This window comes from Microcaecilia unicolor, chromosome 6 (assembly GCF_901765095.1).
Source record: "Microcaecilia unicolor chromosome 6, aMicUni1.1, whole genome shotgun sequence".
Lineage (NCBI taxonomy): Eukaryota > Metazoa > Chordata > Amphibia > Gymnophiona > Siphonopidae > Microcaecilia > Microcaecilia unicolor.
The window spans coordinates 160,075,724-160,100,064 of NC_044036.1; the positions used below are offsets into that span (position 1 = coordinate 160,075,724).

At 41.3% G+C, this 24,341-nt stretch overlaps 1 protein-coding gene across 1 annotated transcript in view; it reads right to left on the bottom strand.

The window, feature by feature from the left end:
• Positions 1-24,341, bottom strand: part of CACNA2D3 (calcium voltage-gated channel auxiliary subunit alpha2delta 3) — an 877,278-nt gene that overhangs the window by 141,624 nt on the left and 711,313 nt on the right. The window contains exons 25-26 of the mRNA XM_030205518.1: positions 23,239-23,360; positions 18,628-18,708 (exon numbers count right to left, since the gene is read on the bottom strand). Of these exons, the coding sequence (XP_030061378.1) occupies positions 18,628-18,708; positions 23,239-23,360 (203 nt within the window). The remainder of the gene's footprint in view (positions 1-18,627; positions 18,709-23,238; positions 23,361-24,341) is intronic.

Consider the following 24,341-nt stretch of genomic DNA (forward strand, 5'->3'; position numbering starts at 1 on the left):
CTAAGATACCAATTAATGAGCTGTTGGGATGCCAAATATGTAAGCAGCAAATTACTTTTGAAATTTGCAATAGTGATCCTGTGAAAAAAGGTTTTGAGGGTCTTTCACTAAGGCGCTCACATTTTTTGCGCGCACTAAAATTGTGGGCATGCTAAATGTTAGAGATGCCAATGCATTCCTATGGGCGTCTCTAATGTTTAGCGCACCAACAATTTTAGCACACGCTAAAAACGTGAGCGCGCCTTAGTAAAAGACGCCCTTTGTGAGCCCATTTTACATATCAAAGAAAATTATACATCAGAAGTGTAGTCTTCTTTTTTTTCAGTCATCTTGTGAGCAAAGTTTCCTGTCCATTTTTTTTCTGTCCAGCTCATTTGTGCGAGTAGCAAAGTCATCAAACGTGGAGGTCACTAACCTGCAGGTTAATACATCAGCTTCTACTGTCGCACATTTCATCTATTCTAGGCGATAGACAGTTTGAGATAGATTCTGTAAATGGTACCCAAAGATAGCGTCATTCTATAAATGGTGCTTAAAGTTAGGTGTCATTTATAGAATAGCATTTAGCGTCAGGAACCACAACTACATTTAAGTGTGACTATTTACACCAACGAAACCTTGGTGTAAATCCCCGTGTGAAAATTAGGTGCAGATCACATTTATGCTATAACAATATACATAAATTGCGGGTACATCCTTATGCGCCCCATTTTAAGACCCTTGCGTAAAATTTCTGCACAGATCCCATGCCTAAATTACGTGTGTAAATTATATTTAAAGCCAGTTATCATCAATAATTTCTTGTTAATGTTCTAATTATCGGTGCTAATTGGATTGTTATTTGATTAAATTGCATTCACAATTTGGGTACACAACCAAATTTGCATATGCAATTTAAAGCATCATTTATTGAATTCGGGGGTAGGTGTGAATTCTGTAAGGGCAATTCCATATGAAACTGCCTTTTAGCATCTACACTTGCCAAAGGCTGTGTAACTGCTATGGGTCAGGCGTGAAAATGGAAGAATTTAATAACTCTGTGCTTAAATCCTGGGAATGCCCTTGACCTGCTCATGCCCCTCCCTTGGCCACACCCCCTCTGGAGTTGCATACGAGAGGAATTGGGCACAAAGGTTATAGAATAGCCGCAGATGGCAGATTCGTGCATAATCAGTAATTGATGAAATTAGTACTTAAGATCAATTATTGATTATCTTCAATTTAACCAACTACTTTAGGTGCAGATCACAAATCTGTGCCCAATTACGCACCAAACTTTGGGCAAGCTATATAGAATTTCGGGGTTCAAAGATAGTTTTATAACAGAGTGCCTATATTAATAGAGTGGAATTGCCCAAACTATTTGCCTATTTTAAAAGACACATATATGGTGTGTCTTTATAAATTACTAGCACAATTCCTATACAAATCATGATTAGATTGAAGGTGCAGACATTATGCTTTTTTCCAGCCTTTGACAGCAGACTATTTACCGATTATCTGGCGTCATACAGGATACGTTATTTTGTGCTGCTTATGCTGGTTTTTAATAAAGACAATTCCTTTTATCCTTGTCCTGATATACAATTTGATACCGCTCTTATTTAAGAAAGATACAGACTAGCCCCTGACGCAGCCCTATTGTTGGGCGAAACACGGCCTGTGTCGGGCATTTGTCTCACATACGGTATCTTCAATAAAGTCTTTTGGATATTATACTGATCTGCTGGTTTGTTTTCCACATTCTAAATGTGTGTATACATATTTTATAAAATATACATGTAGCTCCACATTCTATATAGGCCACTCAAATTTGGGCGTGCACATACAAATTAATGAGTTCATAATGTCAATAGGCACTAAATTGGATTTGCACATGCATCTGTCTGTGCACGATTCTATAACTCTGCACACCTAAATTGTCTCACGTGTAACCCAACTTGTGCACCAGGATTTACACCAGGTTTCAGCAGGTTTAGGTCCCTACATCCAAAGTTGGGCACAGTAATCCACGCTAAGAACTCTTCTTTAAAGGGTGCTCAGCCCGGAACGCCCTTTATGGAATAGTGCTCAGTGTGGATTTTTCCGGCATCTAAATTTGAGCATCATTTACTGAATCTGGCCCATAATGGTTGTTCTGCCTACAGTGAACCCCAGCTGGTCCCTGAAGCATGGTATGCGTGAGTGATGGGCAGCCAGAGCATCTTTGTTTCATTTCTTATGCCATTTACAGGAATTTTCTTTTTATTTGGGATTTTCTCTCCGTTTTGTCATTTTGTCAGTTACAGATAATAGTGCTCACTCTTAATAGTGCACACTATGTGGAAAGAGGGCACACTATTTTAGAATGAGGGCGCACTCTTTTCCTAAGTTTGCACAAGCTCAGTGGTTTGCACATGGATGGTGATTCCACTATTGTGCACTATTTCTGAAATAGTTCTCAATATTTCCACATAGCGCACACTATTATTATCAAACAACAAAATACAACAGGCCCAATATTGAGACATCAGGAGGGACCCTGGCTAACTTCTGCAGTTGGCAGTCAGCCCAGGCATTCAATGCCAGGTCATTTCCAGTGACCAGCATTGAATATCCAAGTGCTTTTTGGCTGGCTTAAATTTAACCGGGTAAGCCAATATTCAGCACTGACCAGTTAAGTTTAAACTAGCCAAAGATATTCCAGCTATTTTTACAGCCTAATTTGGATGCCAAACATAGCTGGCGATGCGCTGAATATCAGTGGATAGCTGGTTATATTGTGCGATACAAGCAGCTATCCACTAACTGGCAATATTCAGTGGAGATAACTGACTATCTCCCACTGAATATTGCCATTGAGCCAGTTAAGTGTCATTTAACTGGCCAGGAGCCGTTCCTGGCAGGTTAAATGGTTTTAAATATGGAGTGGGGGTGGGGGGGGAGGAACATATTGTTTTCTGCTTGTTTTTGTTTAACGATATGGAAGACATCGGATATGTTGTTGACGTTGTCTATGTTGTTGCAAACAACAGCCCATCACTAGAATGCACTATCTTGCACTATGTGCACATTCAGCCATGACATAAATTTATAAGAGGCCTTCTCTCAGGTAAATCAGTCTTTTATCCACAGAAAAGGATTATAACATTATCCTTCACGAGAAGAAATATTTTAGTACCCTCGAGCAGATTGTTCAAGACTGAGAAAGAGAGTGCTGAATGATAGCTACAAAAAAATGATTACAAGATAGAGCTTGGCGAAAAAAAGAGTTTCCCTGGCTTCCTTGATCACATGAAATACTTGGGCTTTCTAACTACTGTGCAACTCGAATTAAAGGAGAAGTTAAGTATTAGAACAGAAATTAAAAAGACACGGTGGCTGATATAAAACTAATAATAAGCTGCACCAATCATAACAGGATTTCTAATTGTTGTTAATAAAATCTGTTGGGCAAAATTTATATTTTAAGTCTATTTAATATTCTGCCTTGTTTTACATAAATATCAAGGAGGGTACAATAAAAACTAAAACATAATGCAATACAAAAGAATGTACATAAAACCTCACTGGAGAATCATCTTCAAACTACTGTGCAAACATTCTTATATTTGTATTTTGTCTCTACTATTTTGATATTGTGGCACAGCAGGAAAAGGTTATAATGCCAGATAAAATATGTTTATTAGGGAATTATTCTTTTTCAGAAATGTTATAACCTGGTTATATTGTAACGCTTTTAAGTAGATGTGACTGCCAACAGCCATGTCTACTGAAGTTATGCTCTTTTATGATGGTATTTGGGATAAGAGGATTTGATTGTTATGTGCTTTGAATGTTTCATTGAGTTGATTTTTAACCTTTTTAATCCTTTATATGTAAGTTTTAATCAAACAACGAACAACAAAACTCGTATAGAAAAGCTACAACAGAATAAGGAAAAAAGTTGAGTTTTAACTTTGCTATAAATTGGCTTTCTTGATAACATTGGTGAGACTTTTACTATGGATTCTGTTCTACTTCTATATTGAGTGTATAATATGAAAGAAATTTTACTAAAGACACCATCACACTGTGATTTTATGGCTTTGTAAATTGCCTTGAGTCCAGAAAAGGGGGATGAGTTATAGATGTTATTATAAAATAAAGTAAGTATTTAAGAAATGATATGTTTTGCTCTCTTTTAGCCAGCACAAATAGAAGACTTTTTTCCTCAGGCAAGTTTCAACAATCGACCCTCCCATGAATATTGAAATATTTTAGAACAATAAGCCAGTTGTGGTCAAAACTAAGGGGGCCTATTTATTAAGAAGTGCCAACAAATACTGTGCGCTAAAAAGAGCCAGCACACTAAAAATCCTGCACTGTTTAGCACAGGATGGGGTGGGGAGTGCGCTGGTTATGGGAAGCGATTGGATGTGAACTGCACACTGCAGTTAACGAACAATAATTCGCATACACTGTCACTTGTACAGTTAGCATGGCTGTCCTAAGCGGTCATTCTCAAAAGGTCACCTGAAGTTAGGCACCAGGATGATATGAGTTCAGCGCAATTTACTGCCATTATAGAATCCTAGCATAAGTCTGCATTTAGGCATGCACCAAGGGCTGTCAAATATGGGCTAGTCAAGAGCAGTGGCGTAGCTAGATGGGGCCGGGGGGGGCCTGGGCCCCATAGATTTGCTCTGGGCCCCTGGTTGGCTGGACAGGGTCCCCAACCCCTGCCAGCTGAAGACTTCATCCAGCACTGGTCTTCAGCGGCACTGCCACATTGCCTGCCCTGCTCTCTCTTCCCCTCACTTCGGGCACGCTCCTTTTAGTGAAATTGAGCATGCTCAGTTTCACTAAAAAGAGTGTGCCGGATGCGAGGGGAAGACCAGTTGTAAAAAAAAAAAAAAAAAGCCCTGATGCTATGATACCAAACAGGGTTCCAAGAAGAGTGACCCTTTGCAAAACAAACAATGGAGCTCAGTAGCTTCCCATTAATTTTCCAAGACTTTCAAAAGATGCATTTCTTTCCCATGTCTCTTTCTGTCATACTTCTTGGCTCACTCCAAGCTTTTTGATCAATGCCGGAGGCATGTTGTTTCCCCTATTCATGGCACAGGGATGACAAACATTGTGGCCTGTACGAGGGCCTGATTCATAAAAGAAAATATGCAATTACAACTTCTTGTGGTGGAATTTCATATTTAAGAGAATTATACTGTATAGTTCCACCTCACAGAATATATTATAACTGTGCTTAGCTTTTGCTAAAAAAAGAAACAGTTTTAACTCAGTTTCTACTGCCAAAAATTCAAGCATTTCTACTGGGGAAGGGAAACTGTGCACCCCACCCCCATCCCTCCAAACCCCGGGCCTGTAAGTGGATTTCAAAAGGGAATCTCTCCACCATGTTTCACTTTAAAAAATACAGGCTGGCAGGAAAATATTGATATTTTGAACCTATTTTAAAGCAGGAACAGTATACATGCATAAAAGCACATGTGATGATTTCAGCATTAAATTTCCATGCATTAGGGATGTGTTTTCATTTCAGACAAAACAGGAAATTTCATGTTTTATTTTGTTTTAAAAATTAAATAAAAAAAAACCTCAAAAGTTGTATTTATTTTGCTAAAATTATATATAATATATACACACATACATGCATACAAGGTGAGGCAAAAAAACGTTACCCCCTAAAATATGTTTTCTGATCAACCACTTTGAATTTCAATGAGAATTTTATATACTTATTTAGTCATCATACTTACATATTGCTATTAAACAACATTTAATTATTTTAAGCTACGTTGATGGTACTGACATTTTAGCATAACAACCTAGAGATGTTTGCATGTTAAAAATGTTTGAGCTACAGCAAAGTAACATAATGTCATTCAAACAATGCCATTAAGAATTTTTCAGTATTTTGCAATCACTGTGAATGCAACTTTAACACAGGCCTTCAGTCGTTTTGGGAAGTTCTTAACAGCCTTGTGGATCGGTCCCTGTGTCAGGCTGTCCCAGATCCTCTGCAGGGCTTCCTGGAGTTTGGCAATTGTTTGCAGTTTTGGGTAGAGCTTGTGATAGGCCTCCAACATTGCTCCCCAGACAAAGTACATGTCACTGTAATGCCATTAATAGTAAGCTGGCACTTCGTTTTTTTTTTTTTTTCTAATAATGGTAGTTTTACAGCACAAAGATTTTTGAACATGTGAAAATCGCTGGGTGGTCATTCTAAAAAGTCTGTAATGTCACCGTATTTAAAGATAATCTCATTCTACTCGGCAAATAAATGTAGATACTAACAACAAATAAAGCTGAAAAAGTTCACATTGAAATTCTAAGTGGTTGCTGAGAAAACAGCAAAAAAACTCTATTGAGTTACTTTTTTTTTTTTTTGCCCTACTCTGTATCTTTCTATCTGTATATACATATATTTATATACCAGGTGCGACTAGCTCCAGGACTTCATTCTACTGAAATAATTAATTTTCTGCCATTGTAATCCTCACTGCTTCTGCAACAACGGGGAAATTCTATAAGTGGCTGCTTCTTTTTACATAAGTACATAAGTAATGCCATACTGGGAAAGACCAAAGGTCCATTGAGCCCAGCATCCTGTTTCCAAAAGTGGCCAATCCAGGTCACAGATACCCAGCAAGATCCCCCAAAAGTATTTTATACTGCTTATCCCAGAAATAGTGGATTTTCCCCAAGTCTATTTAATAACGGTCTATGGACTTTTCCTTTAGGAAGCTGTCCAAACCTTTTTTAAACTCCGCTAAGCTAACTGCCTTGACCACATTCTCTGGCAACGAATTCCGGAGTTTAATTACACGTTGAGTGAAGAAAAATTTTCTCTGATTTGTTTTACATTTACTACATTGTAGCTTCATCACATGCCCCCTAGTCCTAGTATTTTTGGAAAGCATGAACAGACGCTTCACATCTACCCGTTCAATTCCACTCATTATTTTATAGACCTCTATCGTATCTCCCCTCAGCTGCCTTTTCACCAAGCTGAAGAGCCCTAGCCGCTTTAGCCTTTCCTCATAGGGAAGTCGTCCCATCCCCTTTATCATTTCCGTCGCCCTTTAGGTGCCTCAATGCCACACAGTGAGAATGTATTATATAACAGCATCTGGGTCCCTAGATTCTCTTATAAAATACCATCTTCACCTGTCATCAGCACACCTACATTTAAATGCCCATTCTCTGCTCCTGACAAACCCCCTCAAAACAATTAAGAAAAAATAATTTCTGTACACTTAGCACAAGCAAATAGCAAAACTAATACAGAACGCTTTAGCATGTCCTGTGTTAGGTTTTTTTTTTTTTTTGCTGCATTAAGGACTAAATTCTATGGGACCTGTTTACTAAGCAGCACTGTAAGGGCCCCTTTTACCAAGCTGCGGCAAAAGGGGGCCAGCACTGGCATCGGTACATGTTTTACACACGCTGCGAGGCCCCCTTTTGGTAAAAGGGAAGTCTTGCCTTCCTGCAGGAAATGGCCGTGTGGCAAGTAAACCATTTGCCGCGCGGCCATTTCGGGTGGAGCCCTTACCACCACCCTTTGAGGTCGTGGTAACCAGGAAGAGCCTGCCCGATTACCACCGGGTACAGACCGGCGCTACAAAAAAAACATTTTTATAGCACAGGAAATATTGGCACGCTAGTGGTGGGAAGCACCACCGGGCTGCTAAAGTAGTCTGGCGGTACTTCCTGTATAGCGAGCAGTAAGCCTGTTTTGAGCTTTCTGCTGCTTAGTAAAAGGATCTCTAGGCATGCAAACTTTTTAGTGCGTGCTAATGCTAGAGACATCCATAGGAATATAATGGGTGTCTCTATCATTAGTAAATGCTAATTTTTAGCATGTGCTAAAAAAGTCAGCATGCCTACAGCGCTATTCTATAAGCTGTGCTTAAATTTAGGCATGGTTTATAGAATGGTGTTTATGCCTGGAAAGCGTGCCTAACTTTAAGTGCGGCAATTTGTCCCTACTGAAATGTGGTGCAAATGTACATGCCTAAATTGGGCACATATTCCCCCACCGCCCCCCCCCCCCTTATTCTATAACAGAATGCATAAATGCTAGGAACACTTTCATTCTGCCCATAACCCTCACATAATTCTGTCCCTTTTTTTTTTACTTGCGTTTAAAATGTAGGTGTGGATACTGTGCCTAAAGTTACACACATAAGTTACAATTATCTAATTAGTGCCAAAAATAGCTGGATAAAAAGCTAATTAGTGGCGCTAATTAGCTCATTATTCAATTAAATTGCATGCACAAATTGGACATGTGTCCAAATTTTCACATGCAATTTTTGGTAATTTGTATGTAATTAGGGGGTAGATGCAGTGGTGATCCTAGGTCAGCTGCCACCAGGGGTGGATCGCCGTTGTGCATCCAGCGGCATCCATCCCCCCCAGGGTGCAGCACGACACCCCCCCTCCCTGGCGCATCAAGCCCCCCCCCGGGTGCATTCTTGGCAGCTGGAGGGTGCAGAGAGCAGCCGCGCGCCTTTCGGCTCCACTGGGTCCCTGTTCCCTCTGCCCGGAACAGGAAGTAACCTGTTCTGGGGCAGAGGGAGCAGGGAACCAGCGGATCCGACAGGCGCATGGCTGCTCTCTGTACCCCTCCAGCAGCGTGCACCCAGGGCGGACCGCCCCCACCGCCCCGCCCTTGCTACGCTGCTGAGTAGATGCACATCAGTGCCTAATTCAGCTTAGTAAAAAGGCACCTAAGTCACTTTAAGAAAAAAGGATCTTTTTAAATGTTTCTCCTTAAAATTGCCCAAAGACGATGATGCACACAAGCTTTGGACATTGATCTTTCATTTAGATGTAATGAGCAAGGAACCTATGTGATCTTGAATATAAAAATATTACAACCTAGTACTGGTTACTACTATTGCAAAACCTATGTGAAAGGTTATATAGTAAAACTTGCTAGTAAGAACATTCCACAGCACATAGCTAAGCTATACAATAACTTGTTTTTAAATCTTTAGTCTATTTATATGGCTACAGAGATGAATAGGAAGTAAACTAATACCAACTGTGTCCTTGTGCTGTGTACACACTCTCAAGTAGCATTAAGTGTATCTGCTACATGTGACTTACTGTTTCAAGGATGGCGTTCCTCTAGCTTAAATTACCACATACTCCGAGAAAGAGGAGAGAGGGGGGTTGTTTAAGAAAGAGTGCGTGCCTAGCCCCTATGTTCTGAAAACATTGTTGTTTCTTAAGTATGGACAGAGCTGACAACACTGAGCACATAAACAGCTTGAAGTATCCCATCCCCAAGAAATGAAAATTAAGCTCTTTAAAGCCATCAGGTCTGGACTAGCCCATGAAGTTACAGAAGTTTGCCAAGGTATGTGTAGGTAGGAGGAAAGGAGGCAGGTAAAGGGTGAGATTTGCTGTCACTAGTTCTCCATGAATCCAAGCTAGGCAACTAATTACTACATTCTCCTTCTTTACTGTACTGAGCTTTCAGCCATCTCTTTTGAATAGGTGAAAGTGTGATGTCCCTTGTTAATAAGCGAGCAGGCCAAGTTAACAGAGAAGTGACTAGACCTTACTAGAAAAGAGAACAGTGATGAACCACAATAAACTCCTAGTCACGTTGGTTCATGCACTATGATCTGGAACATTTGAGATCAAGTATGAGGCTGATGTAACAACCTGCAGTTAAAGTTGTGGGTTAACAGATGGTTTGGGTAAAATTTTGCTATGGATACAAATGAACTCCTTGCTTATCTGTATCTATAGTAAACATTTCTTCCAGAAGAGGAAATAGCATGATAAACTGCACAAAAAGAGCCCTGTGTGAAGTGTGGTAATGTATTAAAGAATCCTCACAGCCCCTAAGCCAGGCCTCCTCCAGGATAGAACTAGAGAGTTGCATGGGGACAGAAATTTTATCCGTCCCCCGCTGGAATCTAACCCATCCCTGCCCATCCCCATCCCTACCAAAGGCCCACTGAGGAGGAGGCAAAATTCTCTGGGCTCGGCCTCAAAAGAGGGCCTAGCTGACTCAGTTGCATGGAGGGGGCCTGGGCCCCTCCACTTTGGGCTCGGGCCTGCCCAACTGCAGTACCTTGAATGGCTGGAGGGGTTGCCAAGCCCCACTAGCCAAATAGCTCTGAAGCATAAACCTAGAGAATCTGTGCATTAGAATTTAAGTGCAGTACATTACACCCACATGATTCCTGCCCCGACGATTATTATACCTTTGACCATGTCTCACAATCTCCTTATGCTCATTCCTCAATCTCTTCCTCTCCATCATTCCTACTCCTTACCCCTCCCAATCTCTTCTCCTTTTGCTCATCCTATCTTTGTTTACCTCTCCATGCTCAATTTACATATCCTCAAAACCCCACGGCTACTTGTAACATTCTCCCTCAAGACTTTGTAATTCTATTTACTATGTAAGCCGCATTGAACTTGCTATGTGTGGGAAAGCGCGGGGTACAAATGTAATTAATAAAAATAATAATAATAATTAGAGAATATGCTTAGCAATGTATGCAAGTAAATTGTAATTTTTGCCAATTTGTGCTTGTTATTGCTTGTTAAGAGCTGTTAACAATGCTTAACATCTTGTTAAAACAATTAATCTATGCGAGTAGTTATAGAATACTCCTAAATTTATGCACTGGGGATTAAGGGGTAACTCAAAACACTGTGCCAAAAGTTAGGCACCAAACTTTTGTCAATCAAACAGAAGTTAATGGTAATTAAGCACCAAAACAGGGAACAAATGGCAATTAGGCACCAAACAGCCCTTAGGCCCCTATTCTATAACTAGGCACCTGAGTGTTCTAGTGAGTAACTGCACAGGGGGTGTTAGCTGTGTGGAGGGGGCGTTCTAACCAGTGGTGTATCTACAGGGGCCACGGGGGCCTGGGCCCCCCAAATTGGATCTGGGGCCCCCGGTTTGACTGGTGCCCCCAACCCCTACCAGTTAAAGCGTTTGTCCCGCGCTGGTGTCACATTGCCTGGTGCCCTGTTCTGTTTTCAGTCGCTGTGCACGCTCATTTTAATGGCCTTTTACCTGCTGTGATAAAAGGGAGCCTCCATGAATGTCAAAAACACGCGCCGATGCTAGCACAGGCCCCCTTTTACTGCGGCTTAGTAAACGGTCCCCTAGGTGCATACATTTACTGTTATCTAATACTAGCTTAGCGCCTAGATTTTGGGCGCCTAACTTTTAGGGGTCCTCTTACTATGGTGCACTGAAAAATGGCCTGCATTGTTGTAGACATGTATATTGCATGCACGCTGGTCCATTTTTCAGCACGCCTGCCAAAAAAATATCTTTTTGTTTGGACATGCGACAAAATAAAAATTGGTGACTGCCCATTTTGGGCCTGAGACCTTACCGCCACACACTGACTTAGCGGTAAGGTCTCACGCATGTTAACCGGACGGTAATCATCAGCATGCATACAAGGCCGATTACCACCCGGTTAGCGCCAAGCACTGGAAACTTTCTGGGGTACGTAGTGGAAGCGCGAAAAATGAAATAACCGCCCGGGCCATGCAGTAGCCGGGCTAAAGTTCAGAATTGGCAAACATTGACGCGGCTTAGTAAAAGGGCCCCTTTTTGACTTTTATAGAATTTTCCCCCAGCTGCACATCCTCCTTTCACACCCAACAGAGGTTTGTGAGCTACTCTGTGTTAGCCTGTATAGCTAATGCATGTTTATTTATCTATTTATTTGTAGCATTTGTATCCCACATTTTCCCACCTATTTGCAGGCTCAATGTGGCTTACATTGTTCCGTAATGGTGATCACCAATTCTGGAATAGAGAAATACATAGTTAAGATGGAGATGACAGAATGAATTAGATGATCAGGTGAAGAAAGTTCATTTTCGTGATGAGAAATAAAAGGTATAAGATTAAAACTTCAATTGTGATAAATCAGCTTGAACAGTCAGAAATAATAAACTTCAATCGTGAAAAGATTAGTTTGAACAATCAGAAAATTAAAGGTTACGTTTTGTATGGTTCTGGTGGAAATTTATTACTGGTGTTTAGGATGGATCTTTGTGGTATGCCTTTTTGAATAGGTTGGTTTTCAGTAATTTTCGGAATTTATTTATGTTGTGTGATGTTTTTATGGATTTTGGTAATTCATTCCATATTTGCGTGCCTATATAGGAAAAACTGGAAGCATATGTTAATTCATATTTTAGATCTTTGCAGCTGGGGTAGTGGAGATTCAGGAACGTACATGATAATCTAGTAGAATTCCTGGTTGGTAGGACTGTAAGGCTTGACATATACCCCGGAACTTCACCGTGTATGATCTTATGAACCAGAGTGCAGACCTTGAACACAATTCGTTCTCTTAGTGGAAGCCAATGTAGTTTTTCTCTTAGGGGTCTGGCACTTTCATATTTTGTTTTACCAAATATGAATCTGGCAGCTGTATTTTGTGCAGTTTGAAACTTCTTAATGATTTGTTCAGAATGTTGGGTTCAGAACCTTGATAAGGTTCAGTAAACAGGTTCCTGTATACATGTTAAAAGGACCAGAAGCTCTCCTAACCTCGAGTGATCTGAATACCTCTATGACATATTCCAAGAATAGAAAGTGGCAACTGACACCAGCGAACTGCACATACCATAGAAAGGTTAGATTTATGGAGCCCATTTATATTCAATAGCTGCATTATAAATAGCTCAATAAATTGTAATATATCCCCTGTCTTTGGCCTGTTGGCATTGATCAATGCACAGTGCAAATGTATTTTATTAAGTACATTCTGGACCTTGCAACTTTCTAAGATTTTGAAAACGAAAGTTTTACATTTTTATATAAAAAGTAGAGTCTCTTTCCTCATCTTTTAATTCTTTAGAATTTGGACTCAAAGAGATCAGCTAAATGGTCCTTTTTTTAGCGTCTAGATTTCTTATAACATACCTACAATGAATGAGAACCTTATGAAAATAATAATTTCAGCTAATTACTCAGGGGCCCTTTTATTATTATTAGCATTTGTATAGTGCTACCAGACGCATGCAGCGCTGAACACCTGATAAAAAGAGACAGTCCCTGCTCAAAAGAGCTTACAATCTAAATAATACAGACAGACAAGACAGTTACGGGTGAGGGAAGTAATGGGTGAGAAGGAAGGAAGGGACAAGGGGAGGGCAATTGAGTAATGGTAGGAGCTAAAAAGCAGCAGTGAAAAACCAATCTGTGGGAAAAAGGGCCTTGTGCTAGCAACAGAGGCCATTTTTCCCCATGTACCAGGGCCCCCAGACACACACGGCTATGTGGTAAGACAACTGTTACTGCTTGGCCATGCGGCAGCGAGCCCTTACCGCCACTCATTGAGGTGGCGATAAGGGCTCCCATGCTAATCCGGCGGTAAACGGGCAGCGCGGGTTACCGCCATGCAAGCCATTTCTGGTTCCTCCCCCCCCAGAAATGGCACACGCTCAGGGTGGGATTACCGCCAGCGGCCACGTTGAGCTTCCCGCCACTCTTTAAAAGGGCCCCTTAGTGAAACAATAAATATTATATAGTTCTGTCAATAGCAATGCTTTGTGTTATGACAACATTTAAGGGGGTCCTTTTAATAAAGATTAATGCATGTTATCTGACACAGGACCTTTTCTTATTCCTATGGGCTCTACTGCAGATAACAAGAGCTAATCTTTAGTAAAAGACCCCTTACTGCGCTGTCGCATGCATTTCACCCTGCATTCTCATAAAAGGACTGCAAAATGAAAGCTTTTAAGCCAATTTGGAGAGGACAGGATTCTATTAAAATATTGTACTAATTATATTGATTTTATATTTATGCAATAGTACAATATCTACCAAGAATAACCTTAATTCAAGCAATCATGGGTACATACCGGGGAAAATCCAATAAAGAAGAAATATAATAATACAAACTAAAACAGTACTCAGTTTAGCAAAGGGGAGAGACCTACTCCAGTATTGAAGCACATAATACAAAGGAAAAAACTTTTAAGAATATAAGACTAAGGGGAAAAATAAAAGCATAAGGACGGCATGTGAGTGTATTCTATAAACAAAACGTACTCAATGGGGAGGGGGAGAATAATATCACAAGATAACACAAATCAAACTCTAACCCACTATTGGTTTAGACCCACTAAGGCTTTTCAATGAACTTTTCAGTTCTGGAAGGAAAAAGGCCTCAAAGAGCTCTCTAATATGTCATCTTTAGCAGAGCTTAATGGATCCATTTAATCATCTCTTCATCATCGGCCTAAAAAAACCTTCCAAGTATTTTAGTGTTCAAAAATTAAATCTTTATATTGTTCTTCTAATTTTCTTTTTTTTCTATTCTAATTTTCTTTTATGCCTGCCAAAGATTAGTACGTGCAGGACTCACTTTAACTTAAGTACTGGTAGTGTACTTAAAGCACTTATCTTTTCTGTGTCTAAATCATAGGTCGACTGCATTCATCTGTCTTAACAGCACTCAATATTCCTTGTGCTGTGAGGTGCCATCTTCTCCTTTCTGCCTCCAAGCCGTTAAGCTCTGCTAAAGATGACATATTAGAGAGCTCTTTGAGGCCTTTTTCCTTCCAGAACTGAAAAGTTCATTGAAAAGCCTTAGTGGGTCTGAAGCTGATAGAGGGTTAGAATTTGATTTGTGTTATCTTGTATTCTATAAACTACACCTAACTTTGGGTGTAGTTTATAGAATCATGCTAACCACATGGCTCCATATATAGAGTTTCCCCAATAGTGTATAGACACCCACAGGATGATTTATATGCCCCCATATTCAGCCTGTGGCAAGCTGTGAAGTTAGCTGCCACCACCGGTGCTGATCCGGGATATTCAATGACGGGCCATTTCTGGTGAACAGCATTGAATATCCAGGGATTTTTTGGCCATCTTTAAATTAAAAGGCTATATGAATATTCAGCACTGGCCGTTTAAGTTAATAGAGGGCAAAGATAAGACTGCTATTTAGGCGTTTCAATTTGCCTGCTAAACTTAGCTGGCCAGTGCTTGAATATTCGTGGTTAGCCGGCTATACTATGTGATATAGCCAGTTAGTCGCTATGCACTAAATGGTGTATTTTGTAAGTAGCGTCTACAAATCAGTGGCGAACATTTAACACGCTGAGCATGATTCTATAGGACATGCATCCTTTATAGATTTCACGCATAGGCATAAACTGCGCCTAACTGTAGGCGCCTACAATTAAGCCTGCTATGATCAGGCTTAACGCTGGCACCTATAGTTAGGCGCAGTTTGAACATATTCTACATCAACATGCATAACATTTGGGAACATCCTCAGAAACACCCCTATCCACGCCCCCAAATATGTATGCATGATATGATTTACGAGCACATCATTATAGAATAAGACATGCACCTAAATCCTAATTATTGCCATTAGTGCTGATAATTGGTTGTTATCACACAATTATCAGCACTGATTGACTCATTACTCAATTAAGCTATGTGTGTTAAATTGGGTGTGTGCCCAATTTAATGCACACAACTTGTAGTGCAATATAAAGAATTTGGCCCTTAGGTCTAATATTCAGTGGAGATAACCAGCTATCTCACACTGAATATTAGCATTTAGAGAGCTAAGTGCTATTTAACTATTTAACTGTCCAGGAAGTGAGCTGCGAAATGTGCATTAAGGGGTCCTTGTACTAAGGTGCGCCGAAAAATGACCTGCACTGCTGTAGATGTGTGTATTGGACGTGCACAGGTCCATTTTTCAGCATGCTTGCAAAAAAGGCCTTTTTTGCCAAACATGGATGTGCGGCAAAATTTAAATTGGCGCACGACCATTTTGGGCCTGAGACCTTACCGCCACCCATTGACCTAGCGGTAAGGTTTCACACTTTAACTGGGCGGTAATCGTCTATGGGCATACAATGCCGATTATCACCCCGTTAGCACCACATGTTGGAAATTTTCCGGCGTGCTTAGCGGATGCACCTCAAAAAATTAAATTACCGCCCAGGTCACTTGGTGGCTGGGCGGTAGTTCAAAACCGAAGTGTGTAGGATGCACTTACGTGCCTACACAGCTTAGTAAAAGGGCCCCTAAGCTTGTATTCTATAAAGGCCATTCAAAATGGAGTGGCCTTTATAGAATTCATACTTAGCATGGATCATCCCTGCGACTAACTTTTGGCAACCTATACATAATTCCCCTATACATAATTCTGTGAGATATGCACACATTTACAGAACAACATTTAGGCAACTTCTCGGCATTTATGTGCATATGTGCACGCATATACTTGTAACTGGCATGTAAATGTTAACATCCACCTTATAGAATTACTCTGTTCATTTAGTTTAGGCCTGTTGTTCAGAACACATTTATTTATTTATAGCATTTATATCCCACAATTTCCCACCCATGGGCAGGCTCAATGCGGCTTACAACAGTCTGTAAAAACATACATCAAGTCAGCAAACAAACAATCAATTTCTTAGAAGTGTAAGAAAGAAAGGGTCTAGCTGACAGGCAGGAATGACCCCTAATTGCTCCTACCCAGCTAAGGGTCAAGCTACAAAATAAGGGAACGGTTCCTTAGGTCTTCTGGTGGTGGGGCCCAGACTACTTACCACTGCCTTGCTTCTTCAACAGTCTGAGCTATCTTCTTCATCACGTCTTGTGATGGGGCCTGGCTCCCTGCCACTTTCACTCTTCTGCTGCACCACAGGCCAGCTCCTGCATATCTTTGGTGTTGGGGTTTGGCTCCCTGCCACTCCATGGCTCACTATTCCTTACCATGTTTCTTTTTTACTCCATATGGATAGGTGGACAGACAGACAGACAGACAGGCAGGCTGACCCTCCAAATAGGTTCTCAGGCCTTTTTTGTGACATGCATCTAAACATGTCCAATAATCTAGCAACCTATAGAATCTGTTGCATCTCTTTCTTATTTTATATTATATTTATAAATCACATTCTTTAAACCAAGGTTCAACCCAAAGCAGTTTACAGATTGATCAAGATACATACTTTCAAGGTCTGTCTGCTCTATTTCCTACATAGTTCAAGTTGAACACTTTTATAAAATGTAGAGAATAATGAATGTCCCAGAGGTCTTCTTTGTAGAGCTGATATCAGAAAAGGGATGAGGGAATATCCTTCATGATACTGGCTCTAAAGGAAACACTTTCTGATTTATATATATCACTTACTACATCAGAACACAAGGATATCTTACAATAATCCAAACAGATATGTTCTGAACATCATATCTGACCACATCTGGGAAAAGGTGACCGAATTCATCAGAAACACACAAACAAAAAAGTTTTTAATGAATTCTGTTAGAGCAAACATTTTATAATTCAACAGTCCAATCCTCATCCTTTTATGTGAAAAAAATAAAAAAGTTACAGAAGTTCAAACATGTAATGTTTTCAGACTGCTTATGGACCCTTGAGATGAAAATCGGCCTTCTCATCATTTTGGATCCACTACTTGAATATCCTTTTCCCAGCGACGGTCACATATGTTACAGCTAACAGGGTCTCAGTTTAATATTCTGAGTTATCATAGTGAAACACCTTAAGTTCTTTGGACAAGAAAGTCAAAAAACGTAACTGGTAGTATAGAGCAGAAAATATTCGGCTGCATTTTTTAAATAATGTATCAAGAAATTGAACTAGTGTTAAATAGTCAAATTATAAGGGATTTCTTGATCTCAGTTTGGAAGTTTTAACATCATAAAAGCTGACAAATAAAAAGGGCAATATAGTTTCTCTTCAAGAAAGGGTGGTAATATTTGACTTGAGAACATGTGTATATTTCAAAATGATAATAAAGCAGAATACATTTACGAGAGAATTATATGAAGGGTGCTCAAATTTGCGCACCTATATTTAGGCATGATCCTGAGATACTTACATAACTAAACTGGGTAATGAGCCAATCAACGTCAATAATTGGGTGCTAACAATCAATTATTAGTGCTAATTGGCAATTAAGAATTATTACGCCCAATAGTCCTTGGGGCTGTCTTCACATCTACCTCAGATGTTAATCTTTTCCTTCTTAGAAGAAAATCCTGAACAATGAAATTTAAGGCATTTCATCTCCCACTGCCTTTTTAGTACTTCTTCTTTACTGGCATTTTCAGATGCAATGTGGCTGCTTCTTCCTGATAAACATTATCAGTATAGGTCTTAAGATCTGATACCAGCACTGCAGGTTGGGAAACAAAACTGCTCTGATCTGCAAACCATCAAGGTTTTGGCATGGTCCTGCAATTTTGGAATGGGTCTGTGGGCACAGTTAGTGGGGACCAAACCCCCAAGGCCTCCCCTCCCCCTGATGCTACACTATGGAAGGTATTTAAATGTCTCTATCAAGTCTCTCCTTTCCTGCCATTCTTCCAAAATATCACATCATATCATATATGGGCCTTTCTTTGCTCTCATGGCTGCTGTCCAGATGCATATGCACTCCCTGTGCTCAGCAGCTGAGCATTTTTGAATATTATTATGGATGAAACTTTTCATGGTGCTTTTGGACTTTCAAAGAATATATATTTAGCTTGAGACATGATTAAAATACTCATCTTCAGCCATCGTGATTTTGAAAGAAATAAAAGCGAAAGAAATAAAATTCAGACTGTTTGTATCCATGATTTACCTGCCACTACAGGTGATTTTCGATCATCTAACAGCTGGATGGCTGTACTTGCTGTCACCACATTACTCTTGTTTTCTGTTCCTGCAAGATATAAACATGTCTATATAACTTAAGAATACGTATCACCTCTTTATATTGCAATATTTCATCACGGATACATTTTGGGGCCCTTTTACTAAGCCGCATAAGTGTCTACGGGTGCCCAACATGCGCCAAAATGGAGTTAGTGCCTGGCTACTGTGTGGCTCTTGCTGTAATTTCATTTTTGGCATGCATCCGATACACGCGGTCAAAAAATAATTTTTATTTTCAGACATGCGTATCGGACGCGCACCAAGCGGCATTTGACACGCATAGGTCATTACCGCCTAGTTACCATTTGAGACTTTACCGCTGGGTCAATGGCTGGCGGTAAGGTCTCAGACCTAAAATGGATATGCGGCAATTTTCATTTTCCCGCGCGTCCATTTTTGGCAAAAATTTTAAAAAGGCATTTTTTGCAGATGCGCCGAAAAATGATTCTGCACGCACCCAAAGCATGCGCCTACACTACCGCAGGCCATTTTCCAGCGTACCTTAGTAAAAGGACCCCTTTGTGTCGCTATTACGAATAATGTATCCAAAACTGAACAAAAGCAAACAACTTTAATTTGCTAAAGGTAGATTTGAGTGTTTGAGACAAAATGACATTTGATTGCGGGTGTTTGATTTCCAACATCGTTAGTAGTATTTATAACATAATCAACTCATAAAATAGAGTTCTATATTTTACTCACATGGACATTACTGTTCAAGTTTATATGCCAGTTGTAAGACGATATTCATGTTTGAACAGTGCACATCAGAACTGTAAAAAGCTACAAAAATAACTGTAATTATAGACTTCCAGATGTACTTATTAGAGAATGATACTCATACTCAATCTAGTGCCCATGTGACCACGCCTGTGAGAGAAATGAAAGGCTTGACTTCTTTATGGGCATTGTCTCTTTTCCCTCGCGGCACCTTATGCCTGGAATAGACTTCCTGAGCCTGTACGCCTAGCTCCATCTCTACCTGTTTTCAAATCTATGCTGAAAACCCACCTTTTCACCACTGCTTTTGGCTCCTAGCCACTACTCAGTTGTCCTCCCCTTGTTCCTTCTCACCCAGTACTTCCCTCGCCCTTAATTGTCTTGTCTGTCTGTATTTTTAGATTGTAAGCTCTTTTGAGCAGGGACTGTCTCTCTGTGTCAGGTGTTCAGTGCTGCGTGCGTCTGGTAGCACTATACAAATGCTAATAATAATAATAAAAAAGAATCTGCCTAGACCATGAGTGAGCAACCTCGTTCCTTGAGAGCCACAATCCAGTCATGTTTTCAGGATGTTCCCAATGAATATGCATGAGATCTATCTGTATGCACTGCCTCCATTACATTCAAATATATCTCATGCATATTCATTGGGGAAATCCTGAAAACCAGATTGGGTTATAGTCCTGAAGGGCCAAGGTTGCCCACCCCTGGCGTAGACACCCCATTATTATTGTCCAGAACATCTCACTTGTGAATCCATAGATAGGGCACACTCCCCAAAAGTAACAGTAAGTGGATTTCCATCTCCTCCCACTCCAGGTAGGATGCCTACATGAGAGAAGATATTTCATGGTATTGATGCACAATGGGGAGGCTTCTCTGTGACACAGGATCCTTTTCGTTGTTGTTCAGGATGCATGTACTTTGAAACTGGCAAAGTTTCAATGACACATGCACACTTGACTAAGAAACCAGGGCAGCTCCAAGAATAAGGAAAAACTAGCACATGCAAATTCCTTGGAAAATATCATTAATAGCATGATAATAACTGCAGTTTATTTATTCTTTCTATGGGAACAGAGAAAACAAACACAATTTCAGTGGTTAGAAAAAAACCCATAAAACACAGTCAATTCTAAGTTGACAAATTTACTACTTGATGCTGGTTCTGTGGTTCTGGTGAGGTCTAAATAAATCACTTTCATTATATAATATGAGTCATAAAGGCAATCATGTCTAGGCTTCAATCTGTAATTGAGAAAATGATCAAATAACTCATCTTTGAACAATACTTAGTCCAGCGTCCGCTTATTTGGTAGCATTATAGGTTTTGCTTAGGTTTGCTCTCCCACAGATTTTTTTTACAGACAGCATATAATCATGTACTATTTAGACTGATTTTCTGGCCCAATGAAAAACAAAAGCATAAACCTTCTAAGGGGACAGTTTTAAAATTCTCCCTTGGCCTTGAAGCACGATTATCAATACAGGTAGGGAAATGGACTCATGTCAGCCAGGATTGGGGTGGGTGGGTGCCAGAGGACTGAAGTGAGAGAGGTAAGTTGTGCACATCTGGTTACTTTCTCCTCCTGATCCCTGAACTGGCCAGTAGTGACCCCCACCTGCCTCCGGGGCCCTATTATTAAGCCGCGTAAGCGTCTACGCCCGCCCGCCAAAATGGAGTTACTGCCCAGCTACTGCATGGCTCTTGCGGTAATTTAATTTTTGGCGCATGTCCAATATGTGTGTCTGAAAAATAATCTTTATTTTTGGACACATGTATCGGATGCGCGCCAAGTGACATTTGATGCTCGTACGTCATTACTGCCAGGTTACCGCACGAGTCTTTACCACTAGGTCAATGGCTGGTGGTAAGGTCGCAGACCCAAAATGGACGTGCATCAATTTTGATTTTGCCGCACGTCCATTTTTGGCAAAAATTTTAAAAAAGGCCTTTTTTACAGGTGTGCTGAGAAATGGATCGGCATGTGCCCAAAACCCATGTCTACACTACCGCAAGCCATTTTTCAGTGCACCTTAGTAAAAGGACCCCTCAGTGTGGGGGTATGCCTGGAATCCATGCAGCCAGTTAATACCAAAACTCTTTGGGACAATTTTGAAAACTCAAGACAATATGAGTGTTGTGGGCATTTCAATCTAATTTTCAGAGGCAAAACTTAATGTAGTTTCTGTTGAAACTCAAGTTAAAATAAAACTTCCCAGGTGCACGCTCAAATTCAAATCCAAATCCAGTTTCAATTATTACCCACTGTTCTAGAGTGTACCCAAAGTAGTGTACTACCCTGGGAAATTTGTTTGACAGACTTACCGCCTTATTTTCGAAAGAGAAAGACGCCCATATTTCGACCCAAATCGGGAGATGGGCGTCTTTCTCTCGTGGGCGCCCAAATCGGTATAATGGAAAGCCGATTTTGGACGTCTTCAACTGCAATCTGTTGCAGAAACGGCAAATGTTGACGGGGGCGTGTCAGAGGCATGGTGAAGGCGGGACTGGGGCGTGTTTATCTGCGAGGAGAAATGGGTGCCCTCGGCCGATAATCGAAAAAAGAAAGGCATTTTTAGCGCGAATTTGGGTCACTTTTTTTGGACCTTTTTTTTCACGAACAAGTCCCAAAAAAGTGCCCCAATTGCCAAGATGACCACCGGAGGGAATCGGGGATGACCTTCCCTGACTCCCCCAGTAATCACTAACCCCCTCCCACCAAAAAAAAAAGAACTTTAACAATTTTTTGTGCCAGCCTGTATGCCATACCCAACTCCATCACAGCAGTATGCAGATCCCTGGAGCAGTTGTTAGTGGGTGCAGTGGATGTCAGCCAGGTGGACCCAAGCCCATCCCCCCTACCTGTTACACTTGTGGTGGTAAATGGGATCGCTCCAGACCGCCCCCCAAACCCACTGTACCCACATCTAGGTGCCCCCCTTCAGCCATAAGGGCTATGGCAATGGTGTACAGTTGTGGGCAGTGGGTTTGAGGGGGATTTGGGGGGCTCAGCACCCAAGGGAAGGGAGTTATGGACTTGGGAGGTATTTTAATTTTTTTTATTGTTACAAGTGCCCCCTAGGGTGCCCCGTTGGTGTCCTGGCATGTGAGGGGGGAACAGTGCACTATGAATCCTGGCCCCTCCCACGGCCCAATGCCTTGGATTTGTTCGTTTTTGAGCTGGGCGCCTTCGGTTTCCATTATTGCTGAAAAACGAAACTGCCCAGCTCAGATCCGCACAAATCAGATGCATTTGCCCAGCACAAACCATATTATTGGAAAAAAAGATGGGCGCAGTGGCGTACCAAGGGGGGGCGGTGGGGGCGGTCCGCCCCGGGTGCATGCCGCTGGGGGGTGCCGCGGCGCGCGCCTGTCGGCTGTGAGTTCGAATCGCTACGCTAAATTCTCTCGTTCACTGCAGCTCCCTCCCTCTGCCCAGGGGGGGTGTCATTTCGCTGGGGGGGGGATGCTGCACCCAGGGGGGGGGCGCATCGGCGATCCGCCCCGGGTGTCATTGAGGCTAGGATCGCCACTGGATGGACGCCCATTTTTTTTGAAAATACGGTCTGTTCTGCCCCTTCACGTACCCGTTCTCGGAGATAGACACCCATGGAGATGCGCGTTTGCGTTCGATTATGCCCCTCTTAGTCACTGAGGGGTTGGCGATTTCCAGCTCTAAGGATTTATTGAGCCTCCCCATTAAATATCCAGGTCTTACCATGATTCCTTTTATCCTTTCCTATTTTAGACAACAGATGCAGTGCCTTTCTATACCTTTTATGAATTTAGCCAAGCACTGAGCCAATGACTGACCTGTACTGAAGGGAATTGAATAAAGAAAGCTGCCAGGTATCTGTTCAGCGGCTCTTCTGTACCACAAGGGGAAGTGATCAGCATTGAAAATGTTCTCCTTATCTTCAGCTGTCAGGAAGTCTCTTGAAACAGAATATAAAAGAAAATGCTTGCCATTCTCTGCATAACCTGTTAGTAATGCAATAGAAATGAACCCACGAAAAACATGGATGGCCAGACAAAAGTGTGAAAAAAAAGAGAGAAAAGACAATAGCATGTTTCCACGATACTTAGAACTGTTGCTACTCATTTGAGGCAAGAAATCTAACATATTAATTAAAACAGCAGGACAACAGAATTGACTGACTTGTTCCATACTCCAAACAGACCCATAGGTACCTGGTTATGAGGGTCTTTTACTAAGTGGAGGTAAGCCCAATGCGGGCTTACTGCTCACTATACCGGAAGTACTGCCGGGCTATTGCAGCAGCCCGGCGGTAGTTCCCACCCCTAGTGCACGCCATTTCTGGCAGGAGCCCTTACTATCACCTCCATGGGTGGTGCAAAGAGCTCCCCCCCCCCCCCCCCCCCCCCCCCCCCCGAAATGGCTGCGTGGCAAGTGCAAGAGAAGAAATCTGCCCAAAGACGGAGAACTCAAAATGCCCCACGATAAATACAACAGTAAAACAAAAGAAGTGGGAGGGTGACCAAGGATACCAAAGACTGGAAGATGTATATTGGTAAAATGGAGTTTATTGAAGTACGAAGACTCAACACAACGTTGTGTTTTGGCCGTTAGGCCTGCATCAGGTGTCTTTTTTGCAGAGTACTTCTGGAAAGTGATGAAGAAAAATCTTTAGAGTTGTAAAGTAGTCTTTAAAAAGACTGTTGCTGAAAGGACTTCTGCACACGCTGCAAAGTGCTTAGAAATAGCAAGTGGCAAGTGCTTCACTTGTGCACAGCCATTTCTTTAATAAATAAACAGCCTTTTAACCGCTGCGGTAAAAGGGTGCCTCAGTGCACATCAAAAACATACGCCGAGGCCAGCGCAGGTCCCCTTTTGCCGCAGCCTAGTAAAAGGACCCCTATCAGGTGAATTTTCAAAAGAGAAGGGCGCCCATCTT